The sequence below is a fragment of the Caloenas nicobarica genome, chromosome 1 (assembly GCF_036013445.1).
Source record: "Caloenas nicobarica isolate bCalNic1 chromosome 1, bCalNic1.hap1, whole genome shotgun sequence".
Lineage (NCBI taxonomy): Eukaryota > Metazoa > Chordata > Aves > Columbiformes > Columbidae > Caloenas > Caloenas nicobarica.
This window is the reverse complement of record NC_088245.1, coordinates 159,002,954-159,028,317: the sequence shown is the minus strand read 5'-3', so window position 1 is coordinate 159,028,317 and position 25,364 is coordinate 159,002,954. Positions and strand designations below refer to the sequence as shown.

The 25,364-nt window shown below is 38.7% G+C and overlaps 1 protein-coding gene across 3 annotated transcripts in view; it reads left to right on the top strand.

Annotated features, from left to right (window-relative positions):
- The window catches only part of PCCA (propionyl-CoA carboxylase subunit alpha), a 287,919-nt gene that overhangs the window by 130,938 nt on the left and 131,617 nt on the right, over window positions 1-25,364 (top strand). For all 3 annotated transcript variants that reach the window (XM_065637581.1, XM_065637596.1, XM_065637588.1), the window contains 2 exons: window positions 6,667-6,777; window positions 15,896-15,998. In XM_065637581.1, coding sequence (XP_065493653.1) covers window positions 6,667-6,777; window positions 15,896-15,998 — 214 coding nt within the window. The remainder of the gene's footprint in view (window positions 1-6,666; window positions 6,778-15,895; window positions 15,999-25,364) is intronic.

Here is a 25,364-nt window from a genome sequence, read left to right as displayed (position 1 = left end):
TTAGTTTTAATATTTTATAATATATTTCAAATAAATTAGTTTTCAGGTACAAAGGCTTTCACAATAAACTTTAATTAAATCCAAATGTCATCAATTACTGAAGGGTTTTGTCTTTTATATTTTAACTAAAAGACACTTCTCAATGGTAATGATACTTGTAAGTTTTATACTCTTCTATATTCTGATCCTGTGCAGGTATACGGATGTGCTCACTGGTACTGCGAACAAAACAATCTTTGTGTGTAAACCAGTTTTGCTGCAGAAAGTGAATAGTGTCTGTTTTTTAAACAGAATGAAACAGGCCTCATTTTCCTGGTTGTCCTTTAAAAAAGTGCTGCAACAGATTGTACAACTGAACTGTGGATTCTCCCCTTTGCATAGCTGAGGGTTCAGGGGCTGGGAGTTCTGCAAGTTTCTGCATTCTCTGACCCTTTGCAACAGGGACCAGCGGGTTCCCGAGTCTGTCAGTGTGGAAACAGAACCTGGAGAAGCGAAAGCAATGTACTGAATTCAAAACCACTGGAAGGGACCGTTGCAGGGTGCTCGGTAACATCAGCTCAGAGCACGGACAGAAGATTCTCCTTCCATTTCACCTCTTCTTTTTTTCTTAAGCCAGTAGCCGGGGAGGGAGTGGGAATGGCAGCTTGGCAGTGGAACATCATGGCCTGTAATTTAGGAGGGGTTATGGACCACTGCACTATGGAGGAGAAAGAGGGGAAGGGCAATTAAAGCATAGGCTGATCAGGTGAAAGAGGAAGGCAATGCTATTGTGGCAGGAGAAGTACTTTTTTGTTGTCAGAGGAGGTGTTGTTTGTTTTCCTTTTAATAATGAGAAAAAGAGTTGTGGCAGTGAAAAACTACAAGAAATGCAGTGTGACAGGCTGAGGAGGTGTGGAAAGACAAACTCCGTTATTTCTAGTTATGCCCCTTAGACTTAATGTTGTCTTGGTGTTCTCCATCCCTTTAGAGTAAAGGAGTGGCTGGGGAGAGGGTGATGGCAGGATGGCCATCCATTTGCTTTCACTTGTTCTTGACAAAGCCTGCTTAACCTCTGCTTCCAATTATTCTACTGATTGAAACATTCATATGTGTTTGCTAACACCATAAATAATTGACTGCTTAATCTTATTAAGAAGGTTAGAAGTGCGTGCAGTACAAAATCTAGTTTCATTTCGAACTAATGATATTGCCATATATTATTTGCTTTCCCCTCTCTCTTTTCTCACCTTTGTTCTGGTCTATGTGTTCTGTGAGCTCCAGACTTTAGTATCTAAAAGAATTAATTTTTTAATTGAAACACATGCTCATTTCTGAGGGTTGATGGTATACTGATTCTATGCGAGAACTTTATATGGATGTTTGTGTAGTAAAATTACAAAGCTAAAAAGGCCTTTCTTCTTGTTTTTGGGTTGGCACTTTGTATGTAGATTGCCTACTCTGAAGTGAATTGAAGCAAAACACAGGCTTTGAAAGACAATTAAACAGTTGAATGCTGAGGATTTTAGGCAATATTATGGCAACTTTTGGAATTGCAAACATGGAGGCTAGCTGAGTAGTAATAATGGACTTTCATGTGTTGAAAATGGTGTTTTCATAGTCTGTGCAAATCGATGATACTATTCTAGTTTTAAATGGAGAGTGACATAATCAGTGTTTTATAATGCTCAGTGCAGACTCTGTTTAATTTTTTTTAAATTTTTTGGTTAGAGGGATCAACTGGGATGCCTCCTAAACTTCATACCATTTATTCTTATTCAGCGTTTAAATTCATTGGTGATAATGCAGCTTTGCTATTTTTTTTAGAAAGAGAAACCTCTGGTAGTGTACTCTATATGTCGTTTTTGCCATCAGTAAGTATGCTGATAAAGTTCTTTCTATTCCACTTAGCACAATCTGAAATTATCAGGAAGTTAAGTATATGCAAGTGCTTATCTACAGAGAGGCATGTAGGATTCCAATTACGTTTACATGGATAAATGCAGATTTGCATTTGCAGATGTCAAGATGACAGAAGCTTAATACTGTAAAAAGGCTAATCAACACTGAATATGTTTAGTGTCAGTAAATATTTATAGTGAAAACATTGCCTATGGTTTTGTGCCTTGGCATTCCAAGTTCTGATTTTTAGTGAGTAAAAATGTGGTGTGATATCCTGTTCATTAACCTGGTACAAAATTTTTGCTTTCTATAAATTAGCTTTATTCTCTCTTTCTTCTTTGTGTTTTCTTGGGTAGACAGGTTAGGAGTTAGGCTACAGTTTGTAAGTTAATGAAAAATCTGATATATTTAGGAGTGTTTTAAGGCAGATGTAATCCAGAGAATGAGGAAGAGGAGGAGGCAAGAAAAAGAGGCAGGCAGTATGGGGAGTAATTTCTTCTGATTATAATTTTATTTTATTTTTCTTAATGAGGGTTTCTTCAAATAGTGGTTTCTAATCAGCTCTGGTGAACAATGTGATGATTATTTAGTGTGCTGATGCATTCATTAGGCAATAACTGCAATTTAACTGAAAAATTAATTGAACCTCAAGAATACGTGTTTGTTACATATAAAGCATACAAATATATATTTTTAAAATTTCATTTTATCTCAAAGTTAAATGCTAGTCCACTCTCTCGTACAAATGTATTCTGGAAAATAGTGTGTCAAAATTGAAATCCAAGAAGTGCATCTTAAATTGAGCTTCTACTGCTGTAATATTGTACAAGGAATACAGCCAAGTGAAATGAAAAAATAGAGGTACAAGGAACATTGATTATTTTTTGTTATATTTTGACTTAGAGAAAAGAAAAATATAACTGCAACTGCAGTTCTGCATCAGTCTTAACAGTGTAAAAAAAAAAATGATGCTGAAGTGAAATTTTGTTTTCTGGAGGGGAAATAAATTGATATAGTTTAGGATTTTGTTTGTTTGCTGGAAATGTCATGGCTTGTCAGGTTAACAAATGTGATTTTGTTCCTGGCAGACTGCAGACCTGGTCAAGAAAAAAGAAAAATTCCCTGAAAACCACTGCGACATAAATACAATATACTTCAGTTTAGCGTCTAACTTTGCATGAAATAAGCACTGCCTGTTAGCCTCTGTTTGATCCTGGGAGAGTGCGGGGCTGATGTCTGGCCAGTGTTTTGGAAGCAGCAGGTAGCCAGGAGCAAGCTGCTCTAGGGGTCCATATTTCTGTAGCCTCGCAGTTACTCACGCGCAGATGGAGACCTTATGAACTTTGACAGAGGTCACGCTAAATTGCAAATTTAAAACTTCTAGACTTCTGAAGGATTACACTGATACTTTTTTTTTTTAAAGCCATGTGATTGGGAACATCACTAAAGGTAGCAACTCAGTTTTGAGAAGTAGATGAACCGTGCAGTCGTTGCTCACGTAATGATCATGGGGACTGATAAAGACAGCCTTTCACCATACTTTAAAGGGAAACAGTTGTGTATTAAATTTTAATTTGCATATGTATAATACATATATTATATTGCTTCTGAAACACCTAGGCTTCTCTGCTCTGTTGAACTTGTTAAAGGAATTTTGGAGTTTAAAATGTTGCAGAAGCCTCTGTTTTTTCTGGTGCACAGGAGTTGGCAATAATTAACATACTCCTAGTATTTTTTTTTTATTTCAGGTCTTTTGGGGCAGTCAGTTGAGACACTAAGCTCTGTCATCTGTCATCAGCCATCATCTCACTAGGGATCTTATAGCAGTTTAGAAAGAAAAACATGAGATGATCTGGTTACACACTGTAGCGTGTTTAAGTCCTCAATTCAAAGTTGGGGGCATTGAAGAGCTCCTCTTTGTCTTCTAATTATAATCCTGAAGCGGTATTTAATAGATGAAAATCTCCGTGATATTTCAACTTACTATTCTAATGGGAAATTTTGGGCAAAATTTGTAGCAGCCAGAGAAAGACTTCATTTACTTTGAAGTTACTGTCATTTAGCATAAGAATTTTTTACTTTTTTTTTTTGTTTAGTGGAGATGCAATGTGAGTTTTATTCAGTATTTATGAGATCAGGGTCCATGAATGACTATCTAGGTCACAGACAGCAAGGGGGCTGATGCTCTGTTAATCAAATGGTCAATTTTTTATCTTGTCACCATTGAACTGGTTGTGTAATGTGCTTCTTAATGGCTCATGAACTAGTCTTTAAAGCTATGACTTCATGATTCAGTGAGGCTGAGTATGACTCCATGTGTTGAAAGTGGTTTCAGTGACGGCCACACAGAGAGCCTGAAAATTCACGCCAGCAGCAGACTGGAGGGGGGAAAAAGCTTTGAAACTGTTTGAACTGGTCTGCATATAAGATAACAAGAATGTTATTCAAGCTTCTAAACTGGAAAAACACAAAGGGAAAAGAAGTAGGAGTGCAAAAGAATCTCCTTATGTAGCTACAGCAATTTGCAGTCGCTGTACTGCTGGTGTTTTTGCTTTGGTGAGATCTCAATAGGGGAAAAAATCCAAATAGCTTAATTTACAGTTGAGAGACCTGAGTTTACAGTGAATTCTTATTCATGTTATTTTAAACTAGAGCTGTTAGGAAAGATGATGTGCAAATAACTTTCAGAGTTATGTCATCACTGTATTAATCATAATAGCTTGCGATTAAACGTATCTGAAATTGAAGTTCAGAACCTTGTGCTTTAGAAGAGAGGTGGACGCACAGACAATTTTTTGCAAGATGAACTAGCTTGTGACGTGCTCTGCATTTTATACTACACGATGTGCACCTAACACCTGGAAAATGCAATGTGATTTGGGGTTGCCTGTCCCTCTGACACTGAGAGGAAAGAATTGGAATTGCTTTGTATTTCCTGAAGGCTGAGAATGTGCTCAGTGCACAGCTGAGGCTGGATAACCCCTTCCCTATAGCAGCTTCCTTATTTATCCACATCTGGAATGGATGCCACAGCTGCAGCCAGTGCTGACAGTTTCTGCTCCTAAATTGCACGCCTACTTCAGTGTCTCTTAAGCAATATTAATGTTGATGAGGTAGTGTTATTCTGGGTTAGTCATATTGGGATTGAACTGTGGTGGCTCTTCAAATTTCCTTCTACAATCGCTTTCCAAAATTGAGAAGACAATTGAGATAAAGACGGTGTTTTTCTCTTACCTGCATAATCTTAAACATTTGTTTCCAGAGATGACCTGTGTGCTACTCTCAAAAGAGAAAGTATCTTCTCTTTGAAAATTGTTTGGAGTGCAGTAAGCAGAAGATAAGTTAAATTCTCTGGGGATTTTTTCTCAGATTTTTTTGCACCTGCTTTCCTCCTCTACCTCCTATAAAAACTTATTTGTATTTAGTATTTCTGTGAAATTACTTTTAGTGACCACAATATTCAGTGCTAGATTGCAAGTACTTCTGGCAAAGTGCAGTTTAGCATTGTAACCTATTTACACAGCCCTGCTAAATTCAAAGGAAAACAAAGCTTGAAGGATTTCGGAAAGTCATCTAGTCCGCCTACCTGAACTAAGGTATATCAACTATATCTGCATCTTGACAGGTGCTTCTTTAATATGTTTTTAAACGTTTTCACTGACTCCAGAATCTTTCTCTAGGCAATCTTTTCCCAGTGTTAACTATGCTGAGTACATATTTTGTGCTGACATCTACTCCTGATTACTTCTTTTCCAGCCTATACCGGAAATAGGATATGGTTTATTCCTTTTCTCTCTGAGAGAACAAATTATTCTTTTACTCATCTGTGAGGAAAGCGCAGAGGATGTGCAAGTACTGGGCTAACACTGGCAGTGTCCTTTGATCTGTGTAGCTTTAGGTTGCATTTGTTAGAAGTTGTGTGTCTCTGTTGGCACAAAAAGCAGGGGAAAAGAAGGGAATGAAAAATATGAAAAAAAGAAAGACAAGATAGGCTGAGAAGTGGAATGAAAGGAGATGAAGAAATTCAGACAAAAAATCAGGTGGCTATAAGGCCTCTATGATAAGTAATTTTCTAATTAAATAATTTTTTTTTTTGGAGGAGTGGGCTATATGCCAAGCAGGGTCATGGAATGGTGCTAAAGGGGGAATAGGGCATTCAATAAAAGAATTGGCCAGACAAGATTGGATAAAGGTATATATGGAGCAAGCAGTAGATTTCCTTGTTTTGCGAGTTCCACAGGAGTCTTTTATGACTTAAAAATGACAAAAATGTTATAAGATTGTATGAGATAATATTTTGTGGTGTCTTTCATTAGTGTGTTCAGAGTGTAACGTGGTGGATTTCTTCCCCAGAGGAGCATGTTTATAAAGGTGGCCTGATGACAAGGTGGGCCGGGGTTCACTGGAACTGAGCTGGTACTTATGCTCATGACTCATCTGTCATTGCAAGGAGATGGCTCTGGTCTTGCCTCCGTCTGCTAGGATTGAACCAAAAGTCTCTTGATTGTGCTTGCTGTCATAGGCTTAACTAGGTGATTGAATTGGGCTTGGTGAGGTGAAAATTTTGAAGGTTTGCTTCTTAATTAAATTGAGTGTTTAAGAAGGGTATAGTGAGGCAGGAGTAGTACAAAACTGGTAAATCTGTATTGATTACATCAGTACTATGGTCTCTAAGTTATGGACAAGTATTTATTCTACAAAGATAAGAGCTCATTTTTATAAGTTGCTTTCTACTGTAATTTGTGATAAACATGTTTACCTGATTTTGTATTGATGTTTTGTTTTCAGGTGTGGCTCACAATATTTCTTTACTGAGAGAAGTGATCGTCCATCCACGCTTTGTTCAAGGAGACATCAGCACTAAATTCCTTCCTGAAGTCTATCCCGATGGTTTTAAAGGTTTGTTCTGTTTGGGAATGTTTCTCTTTTTTTTTTTTTTTTTTTCCTTGAGAGATGTTGTTTCTGATTATTATTCCTTTATATTTCTAGACTGACATATTCCCCAATCAGTCGTTACTTTTTTTTTTCCTCAAACGTATCTGTGGATACATGCAATTAAAGTTTTTAAATAACGCACAATATAATTGAAACAGTTACTTTTTTGCTTTCAAGAAGGCAAAAAACCTACTTCTAGTGACAAAATAGTAAACGAAGTACATCCAAAGTCAAGAAAAACAATTTGTAGGTGATATGAAATATGTAGAATAAACATCAATTCAACTCTAGCATGCTATTGTGCTTCATTACAGACAATGCTCCTGTTGTTAACTGAAGATTTCTCTTCACTCAACACTTGCTTTTCCAGGACTTTGTGCAGCATCTTTAGAATCGCCTTTTCACACCCTTTATATTCACTGTATCATTGTCTGGAGGATCCAGCATTTATCAGAGTATTTCAGGATCCTGGTCTCAATACTCATTATGCACACTAATGGGCATCACCTTGAAATTATTAAGTCATACACTAGGTTAACATAAACACAAACCCAAATGTTTCTTTACAACATCCCAAATAACTCAGTTTCAAAAATATATAACAACAGTTGGTAGGGAAATATAACTAAACAAATAGATTGGTTTCCTTTCACAAGGATCATATTCTAAAAGGTGGTACTTTCTCTCACCCAATCTGCTGTAGAGGCTTTCTTGACCTGTGTGGTCAGAGGCTCACACCTCAGCTGGCATTCATCAGGAAGAACCTCTTCCTTATTTAAAAAAAAAAAGATATTGTTTATAGCTCATCATTCATGGGTCCTTTATGAGTCCCATGGAGATTCTTTTCTCCCCCATTCATCATTAATCCAATGTGGCAGAATCCTGATCTCCCTTCAGAGATAACACTGCCAGATTGGCAGTCACTGGACATGACTGGCACCTTGCCAAATTCTAGTCTCATTAAGGAGCAGAACAGATTTTTCTTACCTCAGGACTCAGTGTGTGAGTTTGGTGCAAAGAATATTTGTCCACAGAACTACTTTATATCCTGATGCCATTGTCCACCCAATGGGATACAGTTGTACATGTGGGATTAATGCATCCAGCTTGTTGTTGGCTCCTGGCTGCAACCAGAACAATGGGAGTTAGTTATGCTGGGTGGCAGTAAGCTTGTGAAGGTTGAAGGTCAAATGTTCCTTTGTCCTCTTTGCTAAGGTGTAGTTAACAAATCTTCAGGTAACTCAGCTGGCTTTCATCCAGCAGACTTGAGGGTACTTTGATCTGCTCTGAAGGCTCAGTGCTGCTGGTTAGCTGCTCCGTCTCGCTTCCCTGATGCTTTCATATGAAATCCCATGTCCTGTCTCTTTGGTTTTGGGACTTGAGTCTTTTTCCTGAGTGGATTCAGTTCCCTTAAACCACCAGAAAACGGCATTTTTAAATTGCAGCTGCTTTTGTTCAGGTAGTTTTTTCAGAGTTCTTGGGTTAATGTAACTCATGAAGGAATCTGGTAAACTTCAGCAGATGTGCGAAGTGAGTTGTAGGCTAGGAAAGGGGAGAAGGGAGTGGAGCAGGAAGGCGAGGATGCAAGATGTTAGGTTTATACCATGTTGTGAAAAGGCAGTCTCACCCGACACACAACTGGGAACAATAAAAACATAAACCATTCTACCCTTATTTGTGATAATGTGTTTGTTGGGGCCCTCGGTACTTGGAAGAAGCTGGGACAGGTTTTGCTGACACTGCTCTGTATTTTTTACTATGGAAAGGCACTTCTGTCTTTTGTTCTATTCTCATTTTAATATTTTTATACTGCAGTGTTTGCCTATATATGATCAGTTAATTACTTGTTGTTCCACAAATTGCAGGATGATAAGAAATTTGGTTTGGGGGGTCGCCTGACTTGAACTGTCTGTGCATGTGTTTGTGTGCACATAGACACTGATGCAAACGGCTGATTACCGTTGCAGTCTAAGGTAAACAGTAATACTGTATTAACAGGGTCTTAAAGATAAGCTTTTGCTCTAGAAACCAAAAGACACAAGAAGAGATACTGTGACAGTTCATAATAGAAACTAATGAATGGGATGTGTGAAATGACTAGGCTTTGTTTCTGCTATGTGAAAAGCCTCCCTGTTTTCCTTCCATATGTCAGATACAAGCACACATTAGCCTTCCTAATGATAAAAAGAAGATATCATTATTAAAAAGCATTTGTATTTCAAGTCAAGAGTACTTATTCAGGAATACTGATTCAAAGTTCACTGAAGTAACTTAGAACCTTTTTATGTAGTTTGCTCTGGATCAGACACTTCTGTCTTAAAAAAAATCAGCAAATTCAATTAGAGGACAGTTTTTTAAGTATCTATTGAAAAATATTTCTGCAAATGCAAAGGTTCTAATGGGAACTGTTGCAAGGGTAGTGGGCAGATGATGAGTAGAAGGTCAGCAAGAGAAACAAAGGCAAATTCACTTATGCAATGTAAGTCCCCTACTCACTTCCACTAACCTTTTTAATAAATACCCAGGGTGAGCTTTGCTAGGAAGAGCTGAAAATTAAGTAGTCTCATGTATCTTAATATTGTTTATAAAAGACGTGTAGCTGTAAAAAACAAAGATCTAAGATAATCTGAAAATTTAGAGAAATGCATAGCCAATGTGGATTTGGAAATACCTAGAAATATGTGCTGTTGTTAATAGTAGAAATCCATACCAGAAGGGTTTTAAATTTGGAGAACTTAAGAAATAAAAAAAAATTCAATGAACATGCAGGCTCTACTAATGCTTGAGCACAATACAGTGTGTTTCTTTTGTAAATTACACAGTTGCCACTGTTGGTTTACATTGATGGTAAGCACTGAAAGTCAGCAATGTTCTTTCTGGTGACTATATGAAGTACTGGCACATTTCTTATGTGCTTTTTTCTTCAAATATAAATATTAACTTTAGTCTTACTTAAGAATAAAATAAGAGATGCTTTGTTTTCCAGTCTCATTTTCAAGGGTTTCATTGTAAGTCCTTTCTTAGAAGGCTTTTCTTGTAAGTTAAGAAAAAATTAATTATTAGAAGTACATTGGCAGATTTTCCATTAACCTGTGATGCCCGCTTCAAATTACATCTACAACAGGCATGTTTAGTAATTCTTGTGATGAGAGTTTAACTCTTTTGAATCCCTTCATTAACAAAACCACTTTGTTTATTGCAAGTTATTTTAAAATATTGCTGTGCTGAAACTAAGCTTGCTCAAGGTATGATCAGTGTGGGAAAACAGCTGCTGCCGTACCCTTTTGTGGTCTGTATGAGGGATGGATGCTGGAACGGTGGCTGATGGTGGGTCAGCTGGAGTGGGTTATTGCTCCGAGCGCACACGTGTTCTGGGAAGACTGTGGATCTGAGGGTGGGTGCAGCAAGACCGCTTAGGTCAAATGATACTAATACAACTGGTTTAGAGTGGCCTCCAGGCACTTTGCTCACAGAATAAAAAGGTTCGCTGAGAAGCAGGTGTGGCTCATACTATTAAATAGAGTATTGTGGGATAAATTGTCCTCCTATAGCTTCCAAGCAGCCTGAGATGCCTCTCTACTTCTGTCACGGACTGACTCCTACAACTTCCTAACCTGCCTGGTGAGAAAGGGATATGCTACCTATTAGCCCTGTTTTATTAGCACAGAAAGTATCTCTATTTTCACAAAGATCTAAGAGGAATCCTTGACAAAAACCAAATTAAACTCAAGGATCCTTAGGTTATTACCCTATCCATTGGATAATTCTTTGTGGTTCATTCTGTTTCACAGTTAATCCATCTTTTCCTGGATATCTGTCTGAATGCTGAGAATTCTTTTTTTTTTAATGGTCACGCTTCCTGGTTATTAAATGACATCTCAAATGCTTGGCCAGTCTCTTTGGGAGAGACAACCTGTGCAAATGAGAAATGAGATGTTTTCCAAGAGATTATCACAAAAGCCATGCCAAAACACAGGGAAAAAGGAAAAATAATCTTTTACTTGTCCCTCTTCTAGCATGTTTACCTCATGCGAGTGGAGAGGAGGAGTGGAAGTTCTGGTGGCCAATCCTTTGTGTTAACAGATTTCTAATAGAGAAGGGAAGAAAGAGGAAACACCTCTCCCTCCTGTAGCTGTGTATTGGCTCCGGAGAGTGTGAATATTGTGAAGGTTTTTAGATACATTGTGTTTGTTGTAATTGTAAAGGTTGAAGGTACTGATTATTTGACTTTACTCAACACTTACTAAACCACCCCTGGAATACTATGTCCAGTTTTAACCCCATCATGCCTGTAAGAAAGATGTAAATAAATGTCACTAAGTCCAGTGAAAAGCCACCAGGGTTGTGGTGGGGTTGGAACAGAGGACCTGTGAGGAGAGGCTGGGAGAACCAGGCTTGTTTAGGCTGGAACCAAAAAGCTTAGGGTGGACCTAATGGCAGCTTTCTCATATCTCTGAGGGGGTTCCCCATAAGACAGAGCCAGGCTCTTCAGTGAGGTACACATAAATTGGAGATTTTTAAGATCTAACTGCACAAATTTCTGAGCAACCCGGTCTCAATTTGATGTTGAGATTGCTCAGTGAGGAGAAGGGTCACACTGAATAAACTAAAGACCTCCCAAGATCCCTTCAACCTCAGTCATTCCATGATTTGTTATCAATGAAAGCAATTTTAGGTGAGTTGGGACTGTAGTTATGACTTTTAAATTTCAGTCTGGAGACTTTTGTTATTAATTGGAGAGAGGAACGCAGCTTCCCCTGGCTGTGTTACTATTAGAAGGAAGAGGATGGTTGCTGTTAATTTTATTCACCTGCTTCACACTGGAATCTAATCTGTCTTCATTTTATGAAGCTACTAGATTATAAAAATTGACTTAACCAGATGGCTTACTTGACTTTCTTCTTTCTGACAGGTGAAGCTAAGAAACATTTCTTGGTCTGTCACTAATCCCTTTATAATTCAAAATAGTAGAGGTTTCCTTTCTTTGTGCTATAGCATCCATCTTAGAAGTGATCATGAGCTCTGTGAGAAGTTGAGGTTGCATACACAGACAATATTGTCTCTTTTACCATGACCATCTGGGTGGAACAAGTCTCTGGAACTTCAGAAGAAATGAAAACCTCTAATAACATGCAACTTTGTTTACTGTCGCAGCCTACTTGGTATACATACCATCTGTAATGGTCAATGTGGAAATCCATTGGGGAAACACTCAAGTCAAAACTGAACCTAGGAATGATATAAACATTGCCTGCATTAGTGTGGATCTGAATTATGCATTTTACTTTCTATCTTACCTATTTTGCTTCTAATTTTTATTCTTCCCAATCAGAAAAAACATTCACTTTTCAAGTATTAAGTAACAGACCCAGGCACATAACCAGGGCTTGTTTGTGTGGGTTGTGGTTTGGTTTTTTTTTTTTTATTTTTCTTCTGGTGTCCCATAATTGATAGTAGGAAACACATTTCTAGGACAAAATGCAAATGAGACTGTTATGGGAAAAATAACCTTTTATGTAATTTAATTTGAAGTTGGTTATGTAAAGTAATTGCATGAACCTTTTTGACTCAGCTTGGGGGATACTGGGATAATATTGATTTAAGCAATCATAACATCAGGGAAATGAGAAAGACTTTCTCCTTGTCTTCCTTCCGACCAGGGTTCTGTCATTTAGCAGTAATAGATGTGTGCGGTCTAGTTTTAAATAACACGAACAACAGTGCTTCCACTCCTTCAGTTGTGACTTAATTTTATGGCCGTTAATCCTGTTTTATGTTCTCCTTATATAATTCAGTTTGCTGATGATACTGAGAATGCAGAAATACATCCCAGGTTGAGCAGAGAGATTTAGGAGCTGATTTACATTTTATGGTGAAGATGAAGTCTCCCTGTAGCCCAGGGGTCTGCAGTGATGAGGGCAGGAAAGAGTAATGACGGAATTTCCCATGTTGGAAGCTGAGGAACCTTTGCTACTTACTTGTTTCACTCCCTATCAAGGCAGCACTTGGACAAATACCTCAGAGGTAGCTTTGTTACTTTTCAGTTCGATCTTTTGCATGGTGAACATGAAAGGCTGTGTTGTTATATCTTTGGTGAATATTAACTTATACCTCAAGACATCCAATTAAAATCCTGAGAGGAAGCTTGTAAGGTAAAATAAGACTTGAAGTGAAATGAAGGTATCGCTATCTGGTACATTTGTGTATTTCCACATAGACTAATGTAATTGAAAGTTTACCTTTAAAACAGCTTAAAATGCTGCTGAGCATAGCAGCAGAGCTAAAGCAGAAGGCAAGGGAAATGTGCCTGGAGTTCAGAGACTAAGGTTGTGTAATAAAGGTAAATCGCCATCCTTAGGAAGCAACCTTTAATCAAGCTTCTGAAGTATGCCTCCAAAGTTATGCTGAGGACATTCTGTGGTAGGATTGTATCTTTATTGCCAAAGACCAAAACCTAATTTTGGAATGTTCTTGTTAACAGTCTGTATCTCTGAGACTTAGGAAAATAAGTGCAAATCGCCTACACTGGATACTACAGTCATGACTGGTTTTCTGCTTGCCATGCCTGTGCCACAAGTAATGCAAATAGTGACAAATAGAGAAAGTGGATAGACATTTTTTTTCATGTTAGTGATAATGAAGAGGTGAATGTAACTCTTGATCGGTTGTTAACCTGTTTCAAATTATTGACCTTTGTTCACTGTTTGGAGTTTGATTTTTATTGAAGATAGAGGGAGAAAATAGTTTTTGCAGCACAGCAAGTGTAAAAGCAGTTATTGATTTCATCCAAGATGAAGGTCATACAGTAAAACCTTCAAATTGGGATCTTTCTAGTTTTACCTTTTTATGAGATGATCGTACCGGTGTGTGTTGGAGCTGATGGGAACATGCAGTTTTGGTCACATGGACTTGTCATGGGTGTTAGGCAGGGTGGCTGAAATGCAAACGTTTTAGGATGGATTTCCTGATGTATCTTTAGCTGAGACATGTAAACAAATTACTAATTTTAGGTACAGCATTTTGGAAACATGATTGCAGAGCTGCTTTACTCTGTGTAAACAACTGGAAAACTGGCACATTTCAGAGCCAGATAGTTGACATTATTGCATTGTGTAATTATATAAGGCTTATATACACAAATAGTATAAAAGTTCAACTTTTTTGACTTTTGCTTTGCAATCAGTTTTTCTGGTAACTGGCAAAGGAAAGATCAAGTTTGTTTCTCAAGCCAGTTCCTCAACCTTTCAACATTTGCATTTCTATATACTTTTGTTAAAGCAAAGGCAGTTTCCATTTCAAGGGAGATAAAAAATAATAAACGCTGGGTGAAGGAAGTTGCAGTAATCTTTAGCCAGAATATGTTAATGTGGACTACATTAAATATAAATTGATGCAGATCTGCTGGCTTTTGTTATTTTTAAGTTTACATTTTTTGGCCTGTGACAGCTCTTTTGTGCTATTAGCTGGAACTGTAATGAGTGTGTTTCCATCACCGTGGTGTGATTGTGTTGCTGAAGTGGACTTTAAGCAGCCTCTTTATGCATCTGTATTTAATGTGCCCAGTGGAAGGATGGGTCCTGTGCAGAAGACAGCCTGTTTTGAAATCGTGCACTTGTTACTGTACAGTCCCCTCCAGGCCTTTTCAAAGGCCTCCCTTCTGGGTTTTCCTGGGGTTTGGGTTAGTCTCACTTTACGCTATTGATAGAAATTGTCACTCAATAGTGACCAGTACTGGGGAAGTGCGAGTTAACGTGGCATGCAGTAGTGCTGAGGTGGTGTGAGAGTGGAGGGGTAGAAGGGAACTTGTGTGAGTGTTTCTGGGCTGCGAGACTGGAAGCAAACGTGCCCCGCTGGGCAGAGCTGCTCAGAGAGATGCAGCCTTCAGAACCCCTGCCCCTGGCCCTTCACATGAATCTGTACTTGCCATAGATGATGGCATTTGACATGATATGTACATGTGAAGGTCTGCTGAGGCAGACAGCAGCTGTGTAAAGCACTTCTTGAGAGTGCTGTTACATCTGCATTCAGCTAAATCTTTCAGTCATACCTTTATATATTTTTTTTTAACTATAGTTATTGCCTTTTCCTCTTTTCTGGTGTTTAAAACACCCTTGCTTTTCATCTGTGTGAAATCTCTCTCCTGAGGATAAAGTTTGCCATTCTCTCCATGACAATTCATCTCTGCACTTTGTGTCTTCTTCTATGTCAACATCCTGCCACTGCCTTATGGACCGACTACTTTACTTGTCCTTTTGCTCCCTCTCACATGAGTTTTGACTGTTCTACTTCTCTGGTGACATGGCCAGCTATTTGCCAGCTTTTCATACCAAATCTGTGTTGTGCGGTTTCTGACCCAAAGGTTCTGACAGGCAAAGTTATGTTGCAGTGCTCCGTCTTTTAGCCTGCTGAATGGACAGTTGAATTTCAAATTAACTTCGCTTTCTTCCTTCAGATTGTGAGCTACTTTGATCCATTTTCTGTTTCTGAAGTGCCAAACATGACTTTGACTCCATTACCCATAGACTAATCATTATGCAAACTTCACCAAGTGATACAGGGCTGACAAGTAGTTTTATCCACATTTATTTCTAGGGTTTATATTGTTGTGTTATCCCTTTTGCCTGGAAGATCTGTAGCCTTTGCAAGGTAAAGTAGGGAGAAAGAATGCTGTATATTTTGAGTAAGTTCTAATGTACAGATGGATTCCTTACCAGCATGAGGTACAATATGTCAACCAGTGACATTTCAGTAACGAAAACAAGATGCTTGTAGCATCATTCAGATTTTTTTTTTCTTTGAGTTGTCAAAAATTGTTTTTAACAGAGATACCTGCAGCAAGCAGAACCCTAAATTACTCCCTCGCGACACCGTGTTAGCAGTAGGGCTGATCTGTATGAAAACATGTAATTTAAACCCTGAAACTCAGAGCATCTACTATGCTGAGCCTCATCTTAATTTAGGGGAAAAAAATGTAGGTTTCATGTATAAGGACTGAACAGTGTCTTCACTGGTAGTTGTTATGTTTTCTGTCTGTGGTGGTCTCTGGTATCTAATTTTTTTTCAACTGCTTTTTGAAAACTAGGACACAAGTTGACAGATCTCGAAAGAAGAGAACTACTGGCAACAGCAGCGTCTTTGTATGTGACTGAACAACTGAGATCACAGCGATTTCTAGGGACTCAGAGGTAAGTTCATTTCTAGGAACTCAGATGTGCTGATGTGTTTTGTTAATGGCATCTTCTCATGCACGAGAGACACTGGTGAGAAACTGCATGGTTTCTTAATATAGTCTGTTTTTTCTAAATTCAAATGAGCTGCAGCTTACATTTCCCTACTCAGACAAGTCATACATGATTATTTTTATTCTACATATTAGCAAACTAATAGGCACAAAAATGTGTTACAAGCCAGTACAATAATTAATGCACATCAGGAGTTTCATTAATGCAAAATGTTGCTGCATTAGTGACTAACCACAAATTGAGCATCACAAATTTCCCATGTGCCCATTTGAAGCGATCTAAGCACTTTGAGATAATATGAATATTCAGCTACAGAGCTTTAAAATATTGTGGATTCATGAGTAATTTGCTACGTTGATGAAGAACCTTAATAGTTTCCGGTCTAATTCTGGAAACACTTTCTGACTGATAAATGCTGGAAGAGTCAGCACCTTGCTTTAGTTTTTTTTTTTTTTTTTGGTGCTTTTGTTCCCCCACTCTGTCATTCTTTTGGATAGTAGCTGTTAGTAACCTAGGTAGGTACTGTTAACTGGCCAGGCATTGCACTACCTCCTGTCAAAATACTAATTCGCTTCTTCAGCTTTTTGGAACAGTATGCTTTTTTCCTCTAGGATGTGTCTAGCTTTCATTGTCGTCTGGCTCATGATTGTCAATGCCTTGAGACCTTCTATTGCAATGACTGAATTTGAGAAACTCGTTTAGGTAGTTGAGGTTTGCAGTGGTTGCATACAATGAATCCTGACTTCAGCATGACTCTTTCTTCTTGCCTCGCATTCTTGAATGTAGTTGTGTGTGTTTGTGTGAAGGGGAAGTCAGAATGCAGGACAGACGTTATTCACTTTCCATGCCAGTGGTTTGACAGTGTATTCTATTAGTGATTTTGCAGTGGTCAGGAATAAATCAAATGTGGTTTCAAGAAGTCTTTATTTTTGTTTGTACCCACAAAGATAAATAGTACCATATGGTGTTAAAAAAAAAAAAGACACTTAGGATAAGCATAACGGCTTTGTAATATATAGCATATGTAGGGCAAGGTCCCTGCTTGTCTTATGCACCTATAGGGGAAAGTAAAGCACCTTTTTATTTCCTTCCATGAGTTACATCCTCCATAGCAAACGGCATAAGGAGAAGAACAGAAAACGAAAGGCCACTGTTCCCTAAATAAAAGACAAATGAGGAAAATGAAGAAGAGCCTTGGTAGAGGTTTTTACTGGCCAGCATAGTAGTGTGGTAGTGCTATAGGGAAGTGGTGGATTACTTTGTCCTTAGAGTAAGGACAGGAATTGTTGATTTAAGTAGTGGCTCTCAAACTGCTATTGCATTTCTTGCTCTGATTTGAAATTTTTTTGTAAAACCTGTAAAATGTTCTTACTTGGTAAAAAGAAAAGGAATCCAATTTTTGAAGAATCTTTGTTTTCTTTCTATTGAAAGTGTTTCTTTTCAATACTAAGTGTCTATATATCTTAATAGAAAAGACATATACAACTATTTTAACTGAGAAATCCAATATGTAAACCAGGTCTTGCACTGGGCAATCAGGTGTGGTGATTAATCTCTTTTCGTGCTGCATCAGGGAAAGAAATACACCCCTGCTTTGAAAAAACTTAGCTTATTTTTGGAGTCCTAGCCTAATTTTCTCACATATATTCTTCCACGGTGAGCAGAGAAGGCAGCAGAGTCTGACCATGTGAAATTTGTAAGACTAAATAAAGGTCTGACTTTTCAGATTTTAAATGGTGAAGCTAATAAATCTTTTCAGTACAGGGAAGATCACTTTCTCTTCCTATGATGGGGTGTACTTATGTTCAGCTCAGCTTTCAAAGGATGGTCTTTTCTGTCTGTTGAGGCATATGCAGATCTGGAATTAATCCCTCAGAAGCTGAGCCTTAAAATTTTCTCCAAGTGGTGGCTGAGTGTAGTTCTTTCGAATAGGTCATAGTTTCAATCCACATATATTGTTAGATCTCTTTGTTTTAATGATAGTAAAGCTGCCTGTTTGAGGCCAAGTAAGGACACGATAATGCAAAAAGACTGATGGTAAGTAACTTCTGAAGAAAACCAAACCCGATGATGATACCCTTTCCCCAAAATCATGCAGCTCCTTCAGAGGACAAGTCAAAGAAACAAAGGCAGAATGGGGTCAAAGGATTGTGCAGTGTCCTGGACAGTGTTCTCCATTCCTTGGAGCAGCCAGTGGACTCCCTCTAGAGGGGACTGAGGACTGTGGAGCAAACAAGTTGCCTCAGTCCCATCAAGGATCCTTCACAGCATGTCCTTAACTTACCCAAACTGCATCTGACTTGTTTTTGAAGGTGTTCCATGTCACGAGTACATTTAAGGGAGCAGGACTGTGGCCACAGAAAGCACATCTTTATTGGTATGGCTGCAATCTGTTTGAAAAATACTAGTAAGCAAAAAGTGCAGAGTAGGAACTGGCAACAAATCAAAAAGGCCAGTTGTAATCTTGGATGTGGTTCACAGTGGCAGAATTGGGTGTTTGGAGTCTCTGCAAATTTTAAATCCATGTTGGAGGATGTAAGCGGATTAGACAGACTGTGCACTCCAAAGTTGATCCATAACATTCTCCTAATGGCTTGGAAAAGTACATCAACATGTTCATCATGCTCTTCAGAATTCCAGCTCTCTGGCACTATTTATGGTGACAGCATTTTTTTTCTTTTTTGCACTGAAATCAATTGAGGAATTTTTGTGTAAGGAGTTGCACGGAAAAGTAGTACTTTGAAATCATGCATTGTTTCTTCTGAACTTGTCACAGCTGCCAAATAGACAGTTTTCTGCTGAACTTCAGTTATACGCTTGTCTTTGGTTTTGGTTTGTTTTCTTTTCTCTTTTGGGAGCTCTGTTTATAATATGCATTCTTTTCACAACCATAGTGGTATTTTGGATTCCCTTTTTTCCCCATGATTTATTCAGCCCAAGCTCAGGATTTTTATTCTAGTCAGACACATAGGAAGAACCACACTTGGAAGTCTTCACAGAAGCTCCACCTTTCACTGGCGGGGCTACTGAGACTGTCATCAGGTGAAATGCAGCTGAGCCAGATTAAGGAATCATTGTCCCAGCCTCCTCCTCCCTTGGTCTGTGCCTTTTTCGTCCTCCTCCTCCTCCTCCTCCAGGTATGCAGGCGTGATTGTGTACCTGCCTTCTACCATGCTTCTGGTAGAATGACTCGTATTAGTGTAGAAGCAGTTTAATAATACTTAACTTCAGATCATTCTGACAGAACCAGGTTAAGTACTCATGACAAGTGAAATTATTCTGGAAGAGCTACAAGAGTGGGAATGTGTAAAAGGTGAGCAGAGGGTGGCTCACAAAAGGGATGCAGAGGTGGGCATGTGCCACAGATCTGACTAGTGGCAGCCTCATGAGAGGGGTTCTCCTCTACAGCCAATGATGTTTGCAGGGGTGTGACTGGGAAATATGTATTTTGCAGTCCCCTGGGTGACTGAATCATCGACTGTAAGGTTCTTGCTGGAATGTGTTGTGACAGTCAGCGAGCTATTGTCTCGTTAGGATCAAACACCCAACTTTGTTCAGCTAGTTTCAATTAGATGTGACCCCTGTGGTGGGTTCTTTGTTGCAGGAGTTGGTGTGGCATTGAGGTTAATACAGGCCCCAAGCTGAAGGCTGGTTTGCCTTTCCTGTGTTAGAATAAATTGTGTTATGGTTTGGGTGGAGTACCCACAGGTGAGTTTCCACTGTCTGCATTGCTTTGTAGCCCCGGCCTCACCAACAGTCTCCAAGGATTAATTTGCCAACCAGCAGCTGGAACAGCTGCTGGAGACCTGTGCATACTCAGAGTTACAGGAATATAGATGTTTACTTTTGTTATGCAATCGAATATTTAGAGCATTGTCTGTGTTTTTATTTAACCAGTTTTCTTGGGGAAAAGGTTGCTGTGTATTTTTTCTTTCTTTTTTTTTTTTAAGATGATTAGCTAATGAAAGTGCTTGGTATTTTGTGAGCCAGATACTAATGTGAATATTTCACTGTGATATCCAGATAATAGGGGCACATGTTTCCTATGGGAAAGAGCCATGAATGATTGATGATTCTTTCATTGTTCAGCTTTCAGTTATTTTACCTAGGACTTTTTCTACTTATTCCATAGTCCAGTTTATTGTGAAACTGGTGCCACCCACAGCTGCTGAACAGATTTACAGCATCTAGTAAAATTCCAAGGTCTTCTAGACAGAACTCGATCTTGTTTCAAGTGGAAACATATTTTGGCTGAAGTGAATCCAGCTTATTTTACGACTGTTTGATGTAGTTTGCCTTCGAGACCAAAAATGATGTTGTACAGTTGAATCTTCACGTTTTGGCTTCAGACTTGTTTTCATTAGTGGGTTGGAAGGGGAATAGGAGAGTGACTCTCCAGGTGTGGCTACATCATGCTATCTCATGGGTCTACTAATGTGATGTTTATCCTTCTAAACCCAATTGCCTACAGCACTTCCTATGCGTTGCTTGTGTTGGCTGCTAAGTCTATTTTCCTAATTTTTCTATGGGTTTTACCCTTTCATCATTTATGGCTTGGAAAAAACGAGTGAGGCTGCATGCCCATATTACCCGATACTACATGCAGAAAGATGGTAACACACTGGAAAATGTTTTATATTGCTAGCAAAAAACCTGAAGTTTTTTCTTGCTTGTGTGTTTTATATAGATGACTGGGATTATGGAGTCTTGAGTTTAACTCCTAACTGTTCTTATGGGACCTTAGAGAAGTCAGTTGGATTAGGCCCCAGTTTACAAAAAGACAAAATGGTCTTAGTACTTTACTACATTATTGAGGTTTTGTAAATATTTATCAACATGAAGAAAGTATTTTGAGACCTAAAATGGATGATGCTTTCAAAGCATAGAAGAATACTTTCACAGGGAGGGTAATTATGTAGTGAGAAATCACAGATAAAATACAGGCAAGTTTTTGTCAAGTAGTGAAATAACTGGGCTGAATTTGTACATGTTCTAAAATTCTTAAAATCCAGGGGTCCAGTGCAGTGGACATAACATGACTGGTGAACTGCAACAACAGAAATGGATATATTTAGCTTTTTATTTAGTGAATTGTGGTAGGTTCATGTCTAGGTTGATTTGGTACAGATATATTGATGTAAATCCTCAGGTACACTTAGTAATGATGGTTCAGATGCCTGCACTGCATTGCCATTGCATGGTTGAGAAAGTGAGGGAACTGCTCAGAGAGCCACGGAGCCCCACGCCTCTCGGGCACGTTTGCTTTCACACCGACTACACTGATTTTCCTGCTGGAGTCTGGGACAGAGCCAGCTCTTTGCCAGCCTGGGGCTTCCCCATATGGAAGGTTGGTCAGCTGCCCAGCAGGAGACCTTTCTCGTGCTCCTGCACTGCTGGAGCAGCACAAAATAAGGTTATGTTACATTAATTTTAAAAAGAGAGAAAACGATGTCAGGAAAATTCACTGGAGTCACCTGAAACGGCTGCTTGGAAAGAGGGAGAGTTCTTACTTGCAGCACAGTCATGGGCACCGCTGCATTGTATCAATTGCATTATGTGATTTTTATCCTACCCCAACCCCCCCCCGCCCCGAACTGAAGTAATAACATGAACAGTTATCACAAGTACAGCAAAATATTTGTCCTTTGCTTTACCCTCCAAATACCCTCTGGTGGGATATAAAGATAAAACACTTTGTTTTCATTTGGTAAGGATGACCAAGTCCAGCCCAGTTGTGGTTTTCTTCATTCTGTCTCTTTGGAGTTATGCAGTCATCCTTAGCTCATGAAAATAACACTGTCTTATCCTTACTGTGCTGGTCCTCTGGTCAACAAGTCAAGCATTCTTTTCATGATTTACTGTTACGCCTTTGGAAGTCCCTGATATGTTTATGTAACTACTGCAGTTTCAGACCATTATTCCACTGTGTGTTTTTTTTTCTTTCCCTCTAGACTAGCAAAGTACTACAACTGTTCTACCTTTTTTCCCTGTGATATCCTTGTTTATAATGGGCTCTTCTGATTGTGACCTCTTTAGGTGTTACTTAATGTTCTTTTGACCTCTCATAAATAATTACTTATTTTTTTTTGTAATCTTGCTTAATCACTGATAAACCAGCTGCCCTACATAATATTCTAGCAGTCTTTAAAAATCTGGTATTATTTACCCTTCTTCATTGTTCTGTTGCTTATTATAGAAAGAGGATTATATGTGCTAGAGACAAACAAGCAGATGCCAATATATGAAACAGGTATTTTTGGCCAGTGGAAATGAAATTTTATGTAAAATCTAGAAGTTGAAATGGGATATTTCAAGGTAGCATTTATGACTGTTTCTACAGAATGTGCGCCATATTTTGTCTTTGATTGGATTAAATTAATGGAATCAGAATTGATAACATAAGTAATATAAGGTATATATGTAGTCGTTTGAAAGCAGAGCCATCATTCCATATGATGCATGAACACGTATTCCAGAAACAGAATGCTCTGTCATGGGAAATTTTTGTAACCTGCCATCCCTATGTCATTTTTAGGGGAAAAAAGGTGTCCTGTTGTTGTGGCTTAACCGGAACTAGCAATATAACCGCTCCCTGCCCCAATAGGGGAGAGAATCAAAAGGGAAGGGAGAAACTCATGGACTGAGATAAACACAATTTAATAGAACAACAAGATTACACTAATATACTACTATTAATAATATAAAATAGAAATAGAATATAAAATAAAAGATACTCGATGCAATTCCTCACAAACTCTGTCCACACCGAGCAGCCAGTGCCAGGCAGCAGCACCTGGTCCCAAAGCCGATCCCAGGGAGAGAAGAGAGAAAAAGGCAGAAAGGCCCAGAGGCCTCTGCAAACAGCAGGATGGTGAAAGGCCCAACTAAGGGAACTCCCGAACGGAATTCCGCCGAAAATGCAGCAGAACTGGAACGGGTCTCCGTCTCCATCTCTCTCCCTGTCCTCCTAACCAGAAAATCCGACTCTCCTTAGATATGAATCATGATGCTAATGGGATGGAATACTCTTACTGATCAGTCTGGATGTCAGTCAAGCTCTGCCCCATCCGTGCCCCCGTTCCCAGCTGCCTCACATCTGTGGGCAGAGCGCTCAGAGTGTCCTTGGCTCTCAGACCAGAGCTATTAAAAACGTAAACTCCGTCCCAGGGTGTTACCTTCTTGTTCTCAAACTAAATTCAAACAATGACCATGCTAGCTATGAAAAAGAAAGGTTTCTAACTGCATGAAGGGAAATTAACTCGTTTTCAGTCAAACCAGCACAACTGGGCACTCAGGAATCTGTACTTGCTCAATCTTTAGAGCTGATAATCATCATGAGATCATTACGAAGATCATAATTATGAAAAGTTTGAACCTTGCTGAGCGTCTTTTGGGAAGCTCCCCAGAGCAGGGGCATGCTGGGGTGATTGCTGGTGGGAAAGCCCTTCGCCAAAGTAAATGGACCTGGCTAAGTCCCTGTGTTCATTTTTTATTTTCACCATGTCTGCTGGGAAAACAGCAGCTGCTGTAGGAGCTTTATAGCTTCTGTGGCTACTGCTCACTTAATATTGAAACTTGTATTTAAATAGTGTGCACACGTGAGTGTTTTCTGTGTGCTGCCGTATTCTTTGCTTACGACCTCTTCTGCAAGGCCCTCTCTTCACCATGAGACCTCTCTCTCTTTCCTTTGATCCCTTTTATAAGCCAAACAATTCTTCCCTCTCATGCAGGTTTATACCTCCTAAACCTGTTTAATATTTGTGTGTAAAAAGTGCCTGCATGAAACCATAGAACTAACAAGGTGTGTGCTAATCGCCACGTGCTCCCTGGTTATTTCACAGCTATTTTTAGTATAGTTTTTGCTCTCCATCTGCATGTTTTATTTGGAGTTTTAAAGAGCAGAAGTGAAGTTGTATTGGAGGATTTTATGGAAGGGTGAAGTTTTTCTTGACTTTGGGGGACTCTACGCTCAGTAAATGCATGTGTGTGACTACATTCACGTGAGAAGTTGTGTTGAAGTTTCTTTCCTAAGGTTATTAACGTAAAAAAGATAAGCACAAACATCAGGACCTTACCTTGTGAAATTCCTTGGGGCATTGGCTGTGTCCTACTGTTTATTTGTGTATTGTATAGCTTATTCTGGATGCTGTTGCGGTGGAAATGTTATAAACAAAATAATATGGGAAGAAAAAGTCTCTCATTCAATATTTGCATACTTTTACATGTATGTGTCTTGATTTGTCCATTCTTTAGCATGCTTGCTTCATTGATGGTTCACAAAGGCCGCAGTTGAATATAAGATATTGATTGAAGGGATAGATAATTCATCTATACCTTTGTTATTGAGTATTACAATTTTCAACCGTTTCTTTTTCCTTTGATTCAACTGCAAAAGTGGGATGGGACAGAGAATGGCCTCATTATTGTAGGAGTATTTCTCTGTTCCCTGCAATGATTCCAAAAGCTCTTGCACACTTCATCAGTATTATTGTAATTCTTTGGCTGCAGGATATTTGGCAGCTGTTGCACCCCACTGGCAAATCCTATTCAGACTTCGCTTCCATTCACCATTGCCATTGGAGAATTGATTTCTCTCTCCTCTGCTCTAACCTTTCCCAATTCATTTTGGATTGTTCAATGTGAAACATTTTAATTTCATATCATACAGCCATTCAGCTCACAATCCTTTTTTAACCTGTCACCAGGGTAACAGCATAGCATGCTTTCTTTAGGCAATCAAGTTTTTATTTCACATGCTTAATGTTGCATTAAATGTTTGCATTTTGTTTAACCCTCTTAAATACTTTGAACTGGGGATATATTTTGCTGGGTAATGAAGTCTCTGATTTTGGTGTCAAGTTTTCACAGAAATTGCCTTACTTAAAATAAAAAATAAGAAATCAGAAGTAATGAGAAGATTATTAATAAAATCCCAAATGGCTGAATGAGGCAAGGATCTGTAGAATAGCAACAATATTTTTCTTCTGGAAAAAAACCTTCCAGAAGCTTATATTATAATCATTAGACCTACACTTTAGGATTACTTTTACCTGTAAGTGCTTGTAATCAAATTAATGCAAATATAAGATTAACCATGCAATGATATGACTTTAAGAAGTGAAATGTCTGGCCTATACCTGTCAACCTGCTTCAAACTGCTTGCCAGATGTGTGTGGAACTGTAAGCTGAATAGCAAGTGATTTATATACCTAAAAATTAGAGTTTAATGGGGTGATGGAATTGATTGAAGAAATATGTAACTTTTAAGGGTTTTTCCTGCACATGCAAACCATCATGGCATGAATAACA